Source organism: Lagopus muta, chromosome 34 (assembly GCF_023343835.1).
Source record: "Lagopus muta isolate bLagMut1 chromosome 34, bLagMut1 primary, whole genome shotgun sequence".
NCBI classification, from domain to species: Eukaryota; Metazoa; Chordata; class Aves; order Galliformes; family Phasianidae; genus Lagopus; species Lagopus muta.
In genome coordinates, this window is record NC_064466.1 from 78 (window position 1) to 16,041 (window position 15,964).

A 15,964-nucleotide genomic window follows, 5' to 3' on the forward strand; every position below is an offset into this window, starting at 1 on the left:
CCCATCCTCTTCTCCTCTCCTCCTCCTCTCTTCCTCCTCCCCTCCTCTCCTTCTCCTCTCCTGCTCCTCTCCTCTCCTCCTCACCTCCTCACCCTTCATCCCTCTCCTGCTCCTCACCTCATCCTCTCCTTCTCCTCACCTCCATCCTCTTCCTTCTCCTCTCCTCCTCTCTCTGCTCCTCTCCTCCCTCACCTCCTCTCCTGCTCCTCACCTCCATCCTCTCCTCCTCACCCCATCCTCTCCTTCTCCTCACCTCCTCATCTCCTCTCATGCTCCTCTCCTCCTCACCTCTCCTCTCCTACTCCTCTCCTCCTCTCCCTCCACTCCTTCCTCCTCCTCTCCTCTCTCCTCCTCCTCACCTCCCTCCTCCTCCCTCCTCCTCTCTCCTCTCCTACTCCTCTCCTCCTCCTCCATCCTCTCCTCCTCCTCTCCTCCTCCTCATCTCCTCTCCTCCTCTTCTCCATCCTCTCCTCCATCACCTCCATCCTCTCCTCCTCCTCTCCTCTCCTCCTACTCCTCTCCTCCTCCTCCATCCTCACCTCCTCCTCCTCTCCTCCTCACCTCCTCCTCACCTCCATCCCTCACCTCCTCCTCTCCTCCTCTCCTGCTTCTCACCCTCCATCCTCTCTCTCCTCACCTCCTCCTCTCCTCCTCACCTCCATCCTCTCCTCCTCACCTCATCCTCTCCTGCTCCCGTCTCAGCCGTTCCTTCTCCCTCTCCACCTGCTCCGCCTGAGCTTTCAGCGCCTTCTCGCGCTCCTCCTTCTCCCTCGCCGCCCTTTTGAACTGCTCGAAGCTGTCGCTGGACGACTTGGCGGTGGAGGACGGCGTGGTGGGATGCTTCTGCACCAGGCTGGCCCAAGAGCCCAGTGTTCTTGATTTTTAGGTCCTGCGGCAAGGAGGAATTGGCCATGGGAAGGGGTGAGGGTCGATGGTCGGTCAACGCAAGAATAAGAAGGGTCTCGGAAGGTTAAAAGAGGGAGAGGCTCTTTCTGAGCCCCTCTGATGGTGGACTGGCACTCTTGATGTGATGGAAGGATGGAAAGGGGGGGAGGGTCCTTAAAGATCATAGAAATACAGAATGGGGAGGGGTGGGAGGTCCTCAATGGTCACTGGACCATGAGATGGGTTGGGGTTGGGTTGGGAGGGTCCTTAAGGTCACAGGACCAGGAGATGGGTTAGGGTTGGGTTGGGAGGGTCCTTAAAGATCGCAGAACCATCAGATGGGTTGGGGGTTGGGTTGGGAGGGTCATCAAAGGTCACAGGACCATGGGACCATACAATGGGTTGGGTTGGGAGGGTCCTTAAAGATCACAGAAACTACAGAATGCTTGGAGTTGGGTTGGGGAGGGTCTTTGAAAGTCACAGATCTACAAAATGGGTTGGAGTTGGGTTGGGAGGGTCCCTTAAAGGTCACAGGACCATGGGACCATACAATGGGTTGGGTTGGAAGGGTCCTTAATGATCACAGGACCATGAGATGGGTTGGAGTTGGGTTGGGAGGGTCCTTAAAGGTCACAGGACCAGGAGATGGGTTGGGGTTGGGTTGGGAGGGTCCTTAAAGATCACAGAACCATCAGATGGGTTGGGGTTGGATTGGAAGGGTCCCTTAAAGATCACAGAACCATCAGATGGTTTGGAATTGGTGTTGGAAGGGTCCTTAAAGATCACAGAACCTTCAGATGGGTTGGAATTGGGTTGGGAGGGTCCTTAAAGATCACAGAACCCATGAGATGGTTGGAATTGGGTTGGAAGGGTCCTTAAAGATCACCGAACCATCAGATGGGTTGCGGTTGGGTTGGGGAGGGTCCTTAAAGATCACAGAACCATCAGATGGTTGGGGTTGGGATGGAGTTGGGTTGGGAGGGTCCTTAAAGATCACAGAACCATCAGATGGGTTGGGGTTGGGTTAGAAGGGTCTCAATGGTCACAGAACCATCAGATGGGTTGGGGTTGGATTGGAAGGGTCCTTAAAGATCACAGAACCATCAGATGGGTTGGGTTTGGATTGGAAGGGTCCTTAAAGATCACAGAACCATCAGATGGGTTGGAGGTGGGTTGGAAGGGTCCTCAATGGTCACTGGACCATGAGATGCGTTGGGGTTGGGTTGGGAGGGTCCTTAAAGATCACAGAACCATCAGATGGGTTGGAGTTGGGTTGGAAGGGTCCTTAAAGGTCACAGAACCATCAGATGGGTTGGGGTTGGATTGGGAGGGTCATCAAAGGTCACAGGACCATGGGACCATACAATGGGTTGGGTTGGGAGGGTCCTTAAGATCACAGAACTACAGAATGGCTTGGAGTTGGGTTGGGAGGGTCTTTGAAAGTCACAGATCTACAAAATGGGTTGGAGTTGGGTTGGGAGGATCCTTTAAAGGTCACAGGACCATGGGACCATACAATGGGTTGGGTTTGGAAGGGTCCTTAATGATCACAGGACCATCAGATGGGTTGGGGTTGGTTGGGAGGGTCCTTAAAAGGTCACAGGACCATCAGATTGGTTGGGGTTGGGTTGGGAGGGTCCTTAAAGGTCACAGGACCATCAGATGGGTTGGGGTTGGGTTTGGGAGGGTCCTTAAAGGTCACAGGACCATCAGATGGGTTGGAGTTGGGTTGGGAGGGTCCTTAAAGATCACAGAACCATCAGATGGGTTGGGGTTGGATTGGAAGGGTCCTTAAAGGTCACAGAACCATCAGATTGGTTGGGGTTAGATTGGAAGGGTCCCTTAAAGGTCACAGGACCAGGAGATGGGTTGGGGTTGGTTGGTAGGGTCCTAAAGGTCACAGAACCATCAGATGGGTTGGAATTGGGTTGGAAGGGTCCTTAAAGATCACAGAACCATCAGATGGGTTGGGGTTGGGGTTGGAAGGGTCCTTAAAGATCACAGAACCATGGAACCATACATAGTTGGGTTGGGAGGGTCCTTAAAGATCACAGAACCATCAGGTGGGTTGGGGTTGGGTTGGAAGAGTCCTCAATGGTCCACTGGACCATGAGATGGGTTGGGGTTGGATTGGAAGGGTCCTCAATGGTCACTGGACCATGAGATGCGCTGGGGTTGGGTTGGGAGGGTCCTTAAAGGTCACAGAACCATGAACCATACAATGAGGTTGGGTTGGGAGGGTCCTTAAAGATCACAGGACCATCAGATGGGTTGGAATTGGGTTGGAAGGGTCCTTAAAGGTCACAGAACCATGGAACATACAATAGGTTGGGTTGGGAGGGTCCTTAAAGATCACAGAACTACAGAATAGGTTGGAGTTGGGTTGGAAGGGTCCTTAAAGATCACCGAACCGCGAGATCGCAGCACCGCTGGTTTGAAAGGGAGCTCAGAACCCCTCGCAGCCCTGGGCGCCTCCGGGGCCGGGCGCCGTTTTGGGGCTTTTCCCTCTGGGGAGCAGCGCACCTTTTTAGGGGCGACGGGCGTTTTGGGTTCCTGCTTCTGCCTCTCCTTGTCCTGCACGCCCGGCGGCGGCGCGTTCTGCTCGGGGGGTCTGATGACGGGCCGCCCGCCCTCCATGGGCTTCATCTCCGTTCCTGCAACAACGGCGGCCCCGTGAGCGGCGGTCCAACGCGATTCCCCGCGCCCGGCCGGAGCCGGGGGTCTGCACACTCACTCTGCGGGATGTGGGCGGGGGGTTTGATGCTCTCGGGGTGTTTCGGGGGGTCCTGCCTCAAAGGGGGGCTGAGGTTTCGTTCCGGATGACGGGAGAATGCATCTTCTCCTCCTTCACCACCATGGGCTGCGATTGCACGACGGAGGCGGATCGCATCTCCTGCCACGGAGCAGAGCGGGGATGGAGGGGAGGGGGGGGGGATGGGGAGGGGGTCAGGCACTGCGCGGCCCCCTGCGGCAGCGACCCCCCGCCCGGCCCCCAGCACGCCGACGTGGCTGAGCGGCTCTGCGCCCCGGGCCGGGGCCTCGGCGCCCGTTTTCCTTTACCTGCTTTTTTGGCTGGATGTTTTGTTGAGGTGGCGACTGGTGAACCAAGCCCTGGAACGGCGGCATCTGTGGGGAATGCATCATGAGAGGGGAAGGGGCTTTCCCGCAAGTGACCTGCAAACAGTTCGGCACCAGTCAGTCAATGCTGTTCGGCGACGCCGCGTCGCGACACGCACCGCCCTATCGCGACACACGGCGCCCTATCGCGACACACAGCGCCGTATCGTGACACACAGCGCCCTATTGGGATACGCACTGCCCCATCACACACCGCCCGCGTTGCGACACACAGTGCCACATCGCGACACACGGTGCTGTATCGCGACACACAGCGCCGTACTGGGATACGCACTGCCCTATCATACCGCCCAGTCGCGACACACAGCGCCATATCGCGACACACAGCGCCCTATTAGGATACGCACTGCCCTATCACACCACCCTGTCTCAACACACAGCACCGTATCGCGACACGCACCGCCCTATCGCGACACACAGCACTGTACTGGAATATGCACTGCCCTATCACACCGCCCTGTTGCGACACACAGCGCCGTATCGTGACACATAGCGCCCTATTGGGATACGCACTGCCCTATCACACCACCCTGTCTCAACACACAGCACCATATCGCGACACGCACCCCGCCCTATCGCGACACACACCGCCCTATCGCGACACACAGCACTGTACTGGGATACGCACTGCCCTATCACACCGCCCTGTCTCAACACACAGTGCCATATTCGCGACACACAGCGCCGTATCGTGACACACAGCACCGTACTGGGATACGCACTGCCCTATCACACTGCCCTGTCGCGACACACAGCGCCGTATCGTGACAAACTGCACCCTATTGGGATACACACTTGCCCTATCACACTGACCTGTCGCGACACACAGCGCCGTATCGGGGCACATCCTGCCCTATAGCGACATGTACCACCCTATCACGACACACACTGCCCTATCACGACACACAGCGCCCTGTCGTGACACAAAGCACTGTATCAGGACACACCACTGTCCTACTGCGCTGCCCTATCACAACACACACCGCTCTGCCACAACGCACGCCACCCTATCGCAACACACAGCACTGTATCGTGACATCCACTGCCCTATCACAACATGTAGTACCCTATCACAACACACAGTGCCCTATTGCGACACACGGTGCCATATCGGGACACACGCCCACCCTTACACAACACACGCTGCTCTGTCACAACACGCACCACCCTACCATGGACTCGTACCCACCTTATCACGACACACAGTGCCCTATCGCAACACATTGTGCTATCGCAACACACAGCACCCTATCGCAACACAACATCCTCTCAATGGAAAGTGTTTGGTGCCAACACGCGTTGGCCGACACCCAGCAAAGGTTGTCTGGTGCCAATAAACCTTGGCCAACACCGAATGGAGAGGATCTGGTACCCAACACGCGTTGGCCACACCCAAAATGGAGTGGCTGGGACCCAATACATGGCCAACAGCCAATGGAGAGTGTTTGGTGCCAACACACGTAGGCCAACACCCAACAAAGGGAGTCTGGGACCCAATGCATGGCCAGCACCCAAGGGAGAGTGCCTGGGATCAACACATGTTGGCCAATGCCCAATGGAGAGGATCTGGTACCCAACACACGTTGGCCAACACCAAAATGGAGTGGCTGGGACCCAATACATGGCCAACACCCAGTGGAGAGTGTCAGGGACCCAACACACCTTGAGCAGCACCCAATGGAGAGTGCCTGGTGCCAACACACCTTGGCCAACACCCCAGCAATGAGTGCCTGGGACCAAATAAAAGGCCAACATCCAAGGGAGAGTGCCTGGGATCAACACAGGCCGTCCAACACCCAGCAAAGTGTGTCAGGGACCCAACACACCTTGAGCAGCACCCAATGGAGAGTGTCTGGGACCAAATACACGGCCAACACCCAATGGAGAGTGTTTGGTACCAACACATGTTGGCCAACACCCAACAAATGGTGTCTGGGACCCAATGCATGGCCAACACCCATCAGAGAGTGTCCAGATCCTGACACACGTCGCCCAACACCCAACAAAGGGTGTCTGGGACCCAACACACCTTGACCAGCACCCAATGGAGTGTCTGGTGCCAACAAACCTTGCCCACACCCATTGGAGAGTGCCTGGGACCCAATACATGGCCAACACCCAGCGGAGAGTGTCAGGGACCCAACAACACCATGACCAGCACCCAATGGAGAGTGCCTGGTGCCAACACACCTTGGCCAACACCCAGCAATGAGTGTCTGGGACCAAATAAATGGCCAACATCCATGGGAGAGTGCCTGGGATCAACACAGGCCGTCCAACACCCAGCAAAGTGTGTCAGGGACCCAATAGACCTTGACCAACACGCAGTAGAGAGTGTCTGGTGCCAACAAACCTTTGCCAACACCCAATGGAGAGGATCTGGTACCCAGCACACCGGCCAACACCCAATGGAGAGTGTTTGGTACCAACACGCGATGGCCAACACCCAGCAGAGAGCGTCCAGATCCTGACACACCTTGACCAACACCCAACAAAGTGTGTCTGGGACCCAACACACCTTGACCAACACCCAATGGAGAGTGTCTGGTGCCAACACACGTTGGCCAACACCCAACAATGAGTGTCTGGTACCAAATAAAAGGCCAACATCCAAGGGAGAGTGCCTGGGACCAACACACGTCGGCCAACACCCAACAAAGGGTGCCTGGGACCCAAGGCATGGCCAACACCCAGTGGAGAGTGTTTGGTACCAACACACGTTGGCCAACACCCAGTGGAGAGTGTCCAGATCCTGACACACGTTGGCCAACACCCAACAAAGGGTGTCTGGGACCCAATACACCTTGACCAACACGCAGTAGAGAGTGTCTGGTGCCAACAAACCTTGGCCAACACCCAATGGAGAGGATCTGGTACCCAGCACACGACCAACACCCAATGGAGAGTGTTTGGTACCAACACGCGTTGGCCAACACCCATCAGAGAGTGCCCAGATCCTGACACACCTTGGCCAACACCAAAATGGAGTGGCTGGTACCCAATACACGGCCAACACCCAGTGGAGTGTCTGGTGTCAACACACATCGTCCAACACCCAACAATGAGTGCCTGGGACCAACACACCTTAACCAACACTCAGCAAAGGGTGTCTGGTGCCAACAAACCTTGGCCAACACCCATCAGAGAGTGCCTGGACCCAAAGCATGGCCAACACCCAAGGAAGAGTGCCTGGGACCAACACACGTCGGCCAACACCCAACAATGAGTGCCTGGGACCAAATAAATGGCCAGCACCCAAGGGAGAGTGCCTGGGATCAACACATGTTGGCCAATGCCCAATGGAGAGGATCTGGTACCCAACACAGGTTGGTCAACACCAAAATGAAGTGGCTGGGACCCAACACACCGCCAACACCCAGCGGAGAGTGTCTGGGACCCAACACACCTTGACCAGCACCCAATGGAGAGTGCCTGGTGCCAACACACGTTGGCCAACACCCAGCAATGAGTGTCTGGGACCAAAATAAAAGGCCAACATCCAAGGGAGAGTGCCTGGGATCAACACAGGCTGTCCAACACCCAACAAAGGGAGCCTGGGACCCAACACACCCTTGACCAGCACCCAATGGAGAGTGTCTGGTGCCAACACACCTTGGCCAACACCCATTGGAGAGTGCCTGGGACCCAATACACTTTGGCCAACACCCAGTAGAGAGTGTTTTGTGTCAACACACGTTGGCCAATGCCCAACAATGAGTGTCTGGGACCAAATAAAAGGCCAACATCCAAGGGAGAGTGCCTGGGATCAACACACGTCATCCAGCACCCAAAAATGAGTGTCTGGGACCAACACACCTTAACCAACACCCAGCAAAGGGTGTCTGGTGCCAACAAACCTTGGCCAACACCCAACAAAGGGTGGCCTGGGACCAAATACATTTTGGCCAACACCCAATGGAGAGTGTTTGGTACCAACACACATTGGCCAACACCCATCAGAGAGTGTCCAGATCCTGACACACCTTGACCAACACCCAACAAAGGGTGCCTGGGACCCAATACACTTGGGCTAACACCCAATGGAGAGTGTCTGGTGCCAACACACGTCATCCAACACCCAACAAAGGGTGTGTGGGACCCAATGCATGGCCAACACCCATCAGAGAGTGTCCAGATCCTGACACATGTCGCCCAACACCCAACAAAGGGTGTCTGGGACCCAATACGCTTGGCCAACACCCAACAGAGAGTGTTTTGTGTCAACACATGTTGGCCAACACCCAGCAAAAGGTGCCTGGTGCCAACACACCCCCATCCGACGCTCAGAACGAGCCCGGAACACAACGGAGCGCCCAGCACCCAACCCGAGTTGGCTGAAACCCCCACGAGGTGCCCGATACCCGCAGCCAAGCGCCCTCGGAGGCGCCGCCGAGCCACCCCTGCGTCACCAAAGGGTGCAGGGTCTGCGGCCTCGGCTCCTGCTCACCGGTCGAGTAGGGATCGGGCTTATGGTGCCGTGGTGAGGGGTGATGCTGGATGACTTGCTGAGGTTTCGCCGGCTGCGGAGGCTGCGGCGGCGGCGGCTGCGGGGGCTGATGCTGCTGCGGAGGTGGCTGCGGTTGGGGGATGTGGGAAGGGAAGGGCATGGGTTGCATGTGCATGGGCCTCTGCTGGGGTTGGTGCTGCAGCTGCTGCACCGCGGGGTGCGCCGGAGGCTGCAGGGGAGGCTGGGGCTGCGACTGGACCTTCACTGAAGGGAGAAGAGGAGTCTGCGGCTGCACTTTCTGCAGCTGTTGAAGGTAGAGCTGCATCTGGCTGGTGCTCAGGAGGCAGGCTGTGGTGAGGCGGGGGAGGCTCCTCGTCCTCCAGCAGGACTTGGGGAGGCTGGGGCAGAGGCGGCTGAGGGAGCATGGGCTGCTGGCTGATGGCTGGCGAGACGGCCGGCGGGCGCGGAGGCTTCGGGGGCAGAGCGGCGGCGCGGTTGCTGGGTCTCGAGGGCTGCTGAGGCAGAGCGTTGTGCAAAGCTGGGGAGAGACGGACAGGGAAGCTGGTGAGAAAGGTGGAGGGCGACTTTCGGCGCGGTCGGATGAGGGGGATCGGTTTTGAAGTCCAGTTCTTCCCTCAGAGGGCAATAAGGTCGGGGTGCTGCTGCCCCATCCCTGCAGGCGCCCGTGGGGCCCTGAGCTGGAGGGGGGCACCCAGCCGTGGCAGGGGTCAGCCTGGGGGGGGGGCTTGGGTCCCTTCCAACCCAACCGTGCTGTGATCCCATCATTCTACCATCTGTGAGGACCCTTCCAACCCAAGTCATGCTGCGATTCGATGGTTCTGTGACCTTCAAGGACTCTTTGCGACCCCAACCCAAGTCATTCTGCGGTTATCTGACCTTCAAGGACCCTTTGAACCCAACCCAATCCATTCCACGGCTCTGCGCTCACTGAAGACCCTTCTAAACCCGTTATTGTATGGTTTTATGGTCTTTAAGGTCCCTTCCAACCCAGACCGGTTTGGGATCTGCCATCCAAGATTCTACCCAACGCCTCCAGCAGGACACCAACCCCACATCTGCCTCCTCCTCCCACCGCTGTGGACGCCCCGGCACCCATCACAAGGTGCCAGCACACAGTGCAGGGCACCCAGCACCAAAATGCAGAGGGTCCAACAGCCAACCAAGCACCCAGCACCCAAGGCAGAGCACCCAGAACCCAATACAGAGCACCCAGAACCCAACAGAGCACCCAGAACCAATGCAGAGCACCCAGAACCCAACACAGAGCACCCAGAACCCAAGGCAGAGCACCCAGAACCCAACAGAGCACCCAGAACCAAGGCAGAGCACCCAGAACCTAACACAGAGCACCCAGAACCCAACACAGAGCACCCAGAACCCAACAGAGCACTCAGAACCCAACACAGAGCACCCAGAACCCAACACAGAGCACCCAGAACCCAATGCAGAGCACCCAGAACCCAACACAGAGCACCCAGAACCCAAGGCAGAGCACCCAGAACCCAAGGGAGAGCACCCAGAACCAAGGCAGAGCACCCAGAACCTAACACAGAGCACCCAGAACCAAGGCAGAGCACCCAGAACCCAACAGAGCACTCAGAACCCAACACAGAGCACCCAGAACCCAATGCAGAGCACCCAGAACCCAACAGAGCACCCAGAACCCAACACAGAGCACCCAGAACCCAAGGCAGAGCACCCAGAACCCAAGGGAGAGCACCCAGAACCAAGGCAGAGCACCCAGAACCTAACACAGAGCACTCAGAACCCAACACAGAGCACCCAGAACCCAATGCAGAGCACCCAGAAACCCAACAGAGCACCCAGAACCAATGCAGAGCACCCAGAACCCAACGCAGAGCACCCAGAACCCAATGCAGAGCACCCAGAACCCAACAGAGCACTCAGAACCCAACACAGAGCACCCAGAACCCAACACAGAGCACCCAGAACCCAACGCAGAGCACCCAGAACCCAACAGAGCACCCAGAACCCAACGCAGAGCAGCCAGAACCAACACAGAGCACCCAGAACCAATGCAGAGCACTCAGAACCCAACACAGAGCACCCAGAACCAACGCAGAGCACCCAGAACCCAACAGAGCACCCAGAACCCAACACAGAGCAGCCAGAACCCAACACAGAGCACCCAGAACCAATGCAGAGCACCCAGAACCCAACACAGAGCACCCAGAACCAATGCAGAGCACCCAGAACCAATGCAGAGCACCCAGAACCCAACACAGAGCACCCAGAACCAAGGCAGAGCACCCAAAACCAACACAGAGCACCCAGAACCCAACACAGAGCACCCAGAACCAAGGCAGAGCACCCAGAACCCAACACAGAGCACCCAGAACCAATGCAGAGCACCCAGAACCAATGCAGAGCACCCAGAACCAATGCAGAGCACCCAGAACCCAACACAGAGCACCCAGCACCCAACACAGAGCACCCAGAACCCAACACAGAGCACCCAGAGCCCAATGCAGAGCACCCAGCACCCAACAAAGCACTCAACATCGAGCATCCAGGACCCAACGTGGTGTTCAGCATCCAACATGGAGCGTGTAGCACCCAACGGGGCGTCCAACCACCCAGTGTAGAACACCCAGCACCCAGTGCCAGAAGGTCCAGCACTCAACACAGAGTGTCCAGGACCCAAAATAGGGTATCCAGAACTCAACATGGCTCCTCCAGCACCTAAAGTAGAGCCCCAGAACCCAATGCAGGGTATCCAGCACCCAAGGCAGCGCCCCCAGCACCCAAAGCAGACCCCAGAACCCAATGTAGGGCATCTAGAACTCAATGCAGGGTATCTAGAACTCAACGTGGCACATCCAGCACCCAAGGCAGCGCCCCCCAGCACCCAACGTAGGGTATCCAGAACTCAATGTAGGGTATCTAGAACTCAATGTGACACCTCCAGCACCCAAGGCAGAGCCCCAGAACCCAATGTAGGGCATCTAGAACTCAATGTAGGGTATCCAGAACTCAACGTGGCTCCTCCAGCACCTAAGGCAGCACCCCCAGCACCCAAAGCAGAGCCCCAGAACTCAATGTAGGGTATCTAGAACTCAACGTGACACCTCCAGCACCCAAAGCAGACCCCCAGAACTCAATGCAGTGCATCCAAAACTCAACATGGCACCCCCAGCACCCAAGGCAGACCCCCAGAACCCAATGTAGAGCATCCAGAACTCAATGTAAGGTACCCAGAACTCAACGTGGCACCTCCAGCACCCAAAGCAGAGCCCCAGAACCAAATGTAGGGTATCTAGAACTTAATGTGGCACCTCCAGCACCCGAAGTAGACCTCCAGAACGCAATGTAGGGTATCCAGAACTCAATGTAATGTACCCAGAACTCAACCTGGCTCCTCCGGCACCCAAAGCAGAGCCCCAGAACCCAAGGCAGGCTATCCAGAACTCAACATGGCACCTCCAGCATCCAAGGCAGACCCCCAGAACCCAATGTAGGGCATCCAGAACCCAATGTAAGGTACCCGGAACTCAACGTGACACCTCTGGCACCCAAAGTAGACCCCCAGAACCCAATGTAGGGCATCCAGAACTCAATGTAAGGCATCCAGAACTCAATGTGACACCTCCAGCACCCAAAGAAGACCCCCAGAACCAAATGTAGGGTATCTAGAACTCAATGTAAGGTACCCGGAACTCAACGTGACACCTCTGGCACCCAAAGCAGACCCTCAGAACCCAATGTAGGGTATACAAAACTCAACATGACACCTCCAGCACCCAAGGCAAGCGCCCCCATCACCCAAAGCAGACCCCCAGAACCCAATGTAGGGCATCCAGAACTCAACGTAAGGTATCTAGAACTCAATGTGGCACCTCCAGCACCCCAAAGTAGACCCCCAGAACCCAATGTAGGGTATCTGGAACTCAACATGGCACATCCAGCACCCAAGGCAGTGCCCCCAGCACCCAAGGCAGACCCCCAGAACGCAATGTAGGGTATCCAGAACCCAATGTAAGGTACCCAGAACTCAATGTGACACCTCCAGCACCCAAGGCAGCGCCCCCATCACCCAAGGCAGCACCCCCAGCCCCCCCTGCTGCGCTCACACTGGAGGCGAGACCACCGCGTGTTGGTTCAGGTGGGGAGGAGTGCTGTGCTCGGGCGGCTGGGGAAGATGAGGCGGCATCTCGGGCTGAGGGAGATGCATGATGGGCTGAGTGAAATGCGGCATAGTGTCGAACATGTTCCCCGGGAGAGGGTGCTCCATGACGGGGACCTGCGCAGGTACGAAGGGAGGCGGGGAGGACTTCATCGGCGGCGGGGCCTGCGGGGGGACGGGCGGCGGAGGTGGAGGCTGAGGCTGCAGCTGCTGAGGCTGCAGTTGCTGCGGCGGAGGCGGCGGGGGCTGCTGAGGGGGCTGAGGAGGAGGAGGCGGCTGTTGCTGCTGCTGCTGCAACCGCTTGGTGGTGGTGGTGGTGATGCTGAAAGGGAGAAAGGCGGGGAGATTGTGTGGCTTGGGTTTGGTTGGAAGCAGGACGGCTTCTGAGCGGAGCAAGGAGCTCTGCTGGCGGAGGGAGGGAGAGTGGGACCCCCCCCTTCACCCCCCTGGGGCTTGGAGCCCAGCCCTGCAAGCAGGGGGGGCTGCTCCGTGTCCTACCTTCTTTTGCTCTCGCCCAGAGTGCCCTTTCTTCTTCAGTTTTGGTGCCATTTCTGCAAAGAGAAGGACGGCACAAATTAACACCCGGGCGCTGCTGCTCTCTGCACCCCTTCCCTTCCCCCCCCCCCCAAAAATAAAAGCAGTGCTTTGCTATGACAGTTTAACGCTTGGAACACATTATCTCAGGTCTTTTCCAACCTTAACAATTCCACAAGGAAGGCAAAGTCCAACTCATGCCCTGCTTTGCCCAGCTCCACACCGGAGGCCGGGGCCCCGCATGCTGGCACAGAGCTGCAGCCTCCTTCCAGCCTCATCCCTGCTGCTGCAGCGCTGGGAAAAAGCAGCAGAGCTGTGCCTGAGAAACCGCAGCTATTCCAGGAATGCGGCCTGGCTGGGAGGCAGAGATAAGGGGGAGAAAGGCAGGAAGCACAGGAGGAAAAAAGGAGCTCAGCAGTGGAGCTCAGCACAGGGCAGCGCTGCCTCCGGGGCCGAGCGGAGGAAGGCTGACCTCTCCCTCCTCCTCCTTCGCTCGGGGGTATTTTTAAAGCACAACAACTGCACCAAGTCTGCCTTCGCAGCTCGGCCTTTCCCAGCATTTTCTCTCTCCCTGCCAACCGGCGCCAAGAAAAGAGAGAAAGGCAGAAATGCATTTCTCTGATGCTGGGTTATCGGGCCAAAAAATTCCTCGGCAGCGAATTCCACGCCGACTGCGCTCGGCTCCTCGGCTTCATGCGCTGTTATTTCATCCATCCTTGGCACGGAGCGGGATTTCATCCCAAGCTCTGGTAAAAGTCAGCTTTTCCCATCTGTGAGCAGACGACTACAAGCTGGGAACGAGAGTTTTTTGGGCAAAAGTGAAGAGCTGGAGCACGATGCCAGGTGCCGTCCTGCAGCATCCCCCAAACAGCAGTTTGGAACACAAGGACGCTCTGGTTGAGGTGCATTGGTGTGGCAAAGCCCCACGGTGTGAGATGAGCCTCGCAATGTGAGATGGGTTCAGCTCCTCCAGCTCGGCGCTGGGAGATTTCATCCTTCCAAAGCAAAACCAGCGGGAAGAATTCGCACGTTGATGGCTGGGGAGGCAGGGAAAAGGAAGATGGGCCAAGAAATGGGATGCTCCTGGGGGTGCTCCACTTACCTACGGCTGCAAGGATGTGGGCTGAAGACCTGGCGGGTTGTAATTCGAGGGGAGGGCTACAGGGAGCCCTCTTTCAGTCTCACTAAGGGTAAAAACCATCGCAGGAAGGGAAAGGAATCAAAAGTGCAGACTGTGAGGATTGGGGAAGAGCTGAGAAAAGCTTTGGGCTGAGTGGAATTAAGATGTGAGCTCGAATCAGATGGGGGAGGATTGGAGAGGACAAGCGTCAGCGCCAGCAATGAGGCTGAAAAAGCCACGAGGGCGTTGTAACAGAGCAGTCTGCTCTGTGATTTGGGTTGGAGATGCCAACATGGGGTTGGTGACGCCAATGCGGGGTTGAAGATCCCCAGTATTGGGTTGGAGATGCCAAAAGTTGGGTTGAAGATGCCAAAAGTTGGGTTGAAGATCCTCAATGTTGGGCTGGCAATGGCCAAAGTTGGGCTGGAGACGCCAATGCTGGGTTGGAGACGCTCAAGGTTGGGTTGGAGATCCTCAATTCTGGGTTGGCAATGGCCAAAGCTGGGCTGGAGATGCACAGTGTTGGGTTGGAGATGCCAATGTTGGGTTGAAGATCCTCAATTCTGAGCTGGCAATGGCCAAAGCTGGGCTGGAGACACCAATGCTGGGTTGGAGACGCTCAAGGTTGGGTTGGAGATCCTCAATGTTGGGCTGGCAATGGTCAAAGTTGGGTTGGAGATGCCAATGTTGGGTTGGAGACACCCAAAGCTGGGTTGAAGACCCTCAATGTTGGGTTGAAGATCCTCAATGTTGGGTTGGAGATGCCCAAAGTTGGGCTGGAGATCCTCAATGTTGGGCTGGCAGTGGTCAAAGTTGGTTTGGAGACGCCAATGTTGGGTTGGAGACGCTCAAGGTTGGGTTGGAGACACCCAAAGTTGGGTTGAAGATCCTCAATGTTGGGCTGGCAGTGGTCAAAGTTGGTTTGGAAATGCCAAAGTTGGGTTGGAGACACCCAAAGTTGGATTGGAGACACCAATGTTGGGTTGGAGACGCCCAAGGTTGGGTTGGAGACCCTCAATGTTGCGCTGGCAGTGGTCAAAGCTGGGAAGGAGATGACAACGTTGGGTTGGAGATGCCAATGTTGGGTTGGAGACACCCAAAGCTGGGTTGAAGATCCTCAATGTTGGCTTGGAGATGCCAGTGTTGGGTTGGAGATGCCCAAAGTTGGGTTGGAGACCCTCAATGTTGCGCTGGCAGTGGTCAAAGTTGGTTTGGAGACGCCAATGTTGGGTTGAAGATCCTCAATGTTGGGTTGGAGATGCCAAAGTTGGGTTGGAGATGCCAATGTTGGGTTGGACGCCCATGTTGGGTTGGAGATGCCCAATGTTGGGTTGGAGACCCTCAATGTTGCGCTGGCAGTGGTCAAAGTTGGTTTGGAGATGCCAATGTTGGGTTGGAGATGCCAATGTTGGGTTGGAGATGCCAAAGTTGGGTTGGAGATGCCAATGTTGGGTTGGAGACGCCAATGTTGGTTTGGAGACGCCAATGTTGGGTTGGAGACGCCAACCAAGAAGCTTCAAGGCCCAAAGATGAGGAAGAGGAACCACGACAGCCACCCGTGGCTCAGAGCAAACAACTGCGCCAAGAAGGGGGTGGGATCAAGCGCTGCGAACCCAACGTCTTTCCTCACTGCTTCTTTGTCAGATGCCTGCATTCCTCCTTTGCCCACGGACAT

The 15,964-nt window shown here is 56.7% G+C and overlaps 1 protein-coding gene and 2 long non-coding RNA genes across 3 annotated transcripts in view; 2 read left to right on the plus strand and 1 right to left on the minus strand.

Annotated features, from left to right (window-relative positions):
* Window positions 1-635: 635 nt before the first annotated feature.
* Window positions 636-15,964, minus strand: part of LOC125686322 (bromodomain-containing protein 4-like) — a 73,097-nt gene continuing 57,768 nt past the window's right edge. The window contains 12 exon segments of the mRNA XM_048930110.1: window positions 636-870; window positions 872-889; window positions 3,409-3,539; window positions 3,620-3,694; window positions 3,697-3,778; window positions 3,946-4,044; window positions 4,046-4,059; window positions 8,471-8,810; window positions 8,812-9,008; window positions 12,584-12,929; window positions 12,931-12,957; window positions 13,134-13,186. Of these exon segments, the coding sequence (XP_048786067.1) occupies window positions 673-870; window positions 872-889; window positions 3,409-3,539; window positions 3,620-3,694; window positions 3,697-3,778; window positions 3,946-4,044; window positions 4,046-4,059; window positions 8,471-8,810; window positions 8,812-9,008; window positions 12,584-12,929; window positions 12,931-12,957; window positions 13,134-13,186 (1,580 nt within the window). The 3' untranslated portion in view covers window positions 636-672.
* LOC125686327 (uncharacterized) lies at window positions 1,207-3,402 on the plus strand. Its single transcript, XR_007373763.1, has 3 exons — window positions 1,207-1,258; window positions 1,413-1,584; window positions 3,257-3,402. It is a non-coding gene; the product is annotated as an uncharacterized LOC125686327 (long non-coding RNA).
* LOC125686326 (uncharacterized) lies at window positions 1,742-3,083 on the plus strand. The gene is made up of 3 exons (XR_007373762.1): window positions 1,742-2,176; window positions 2,633-2,682; window positions 2,782-3,083. It is a non-coding gene; the product is annotated as an uncharacterized LOC125686326 (long non-coding RNA).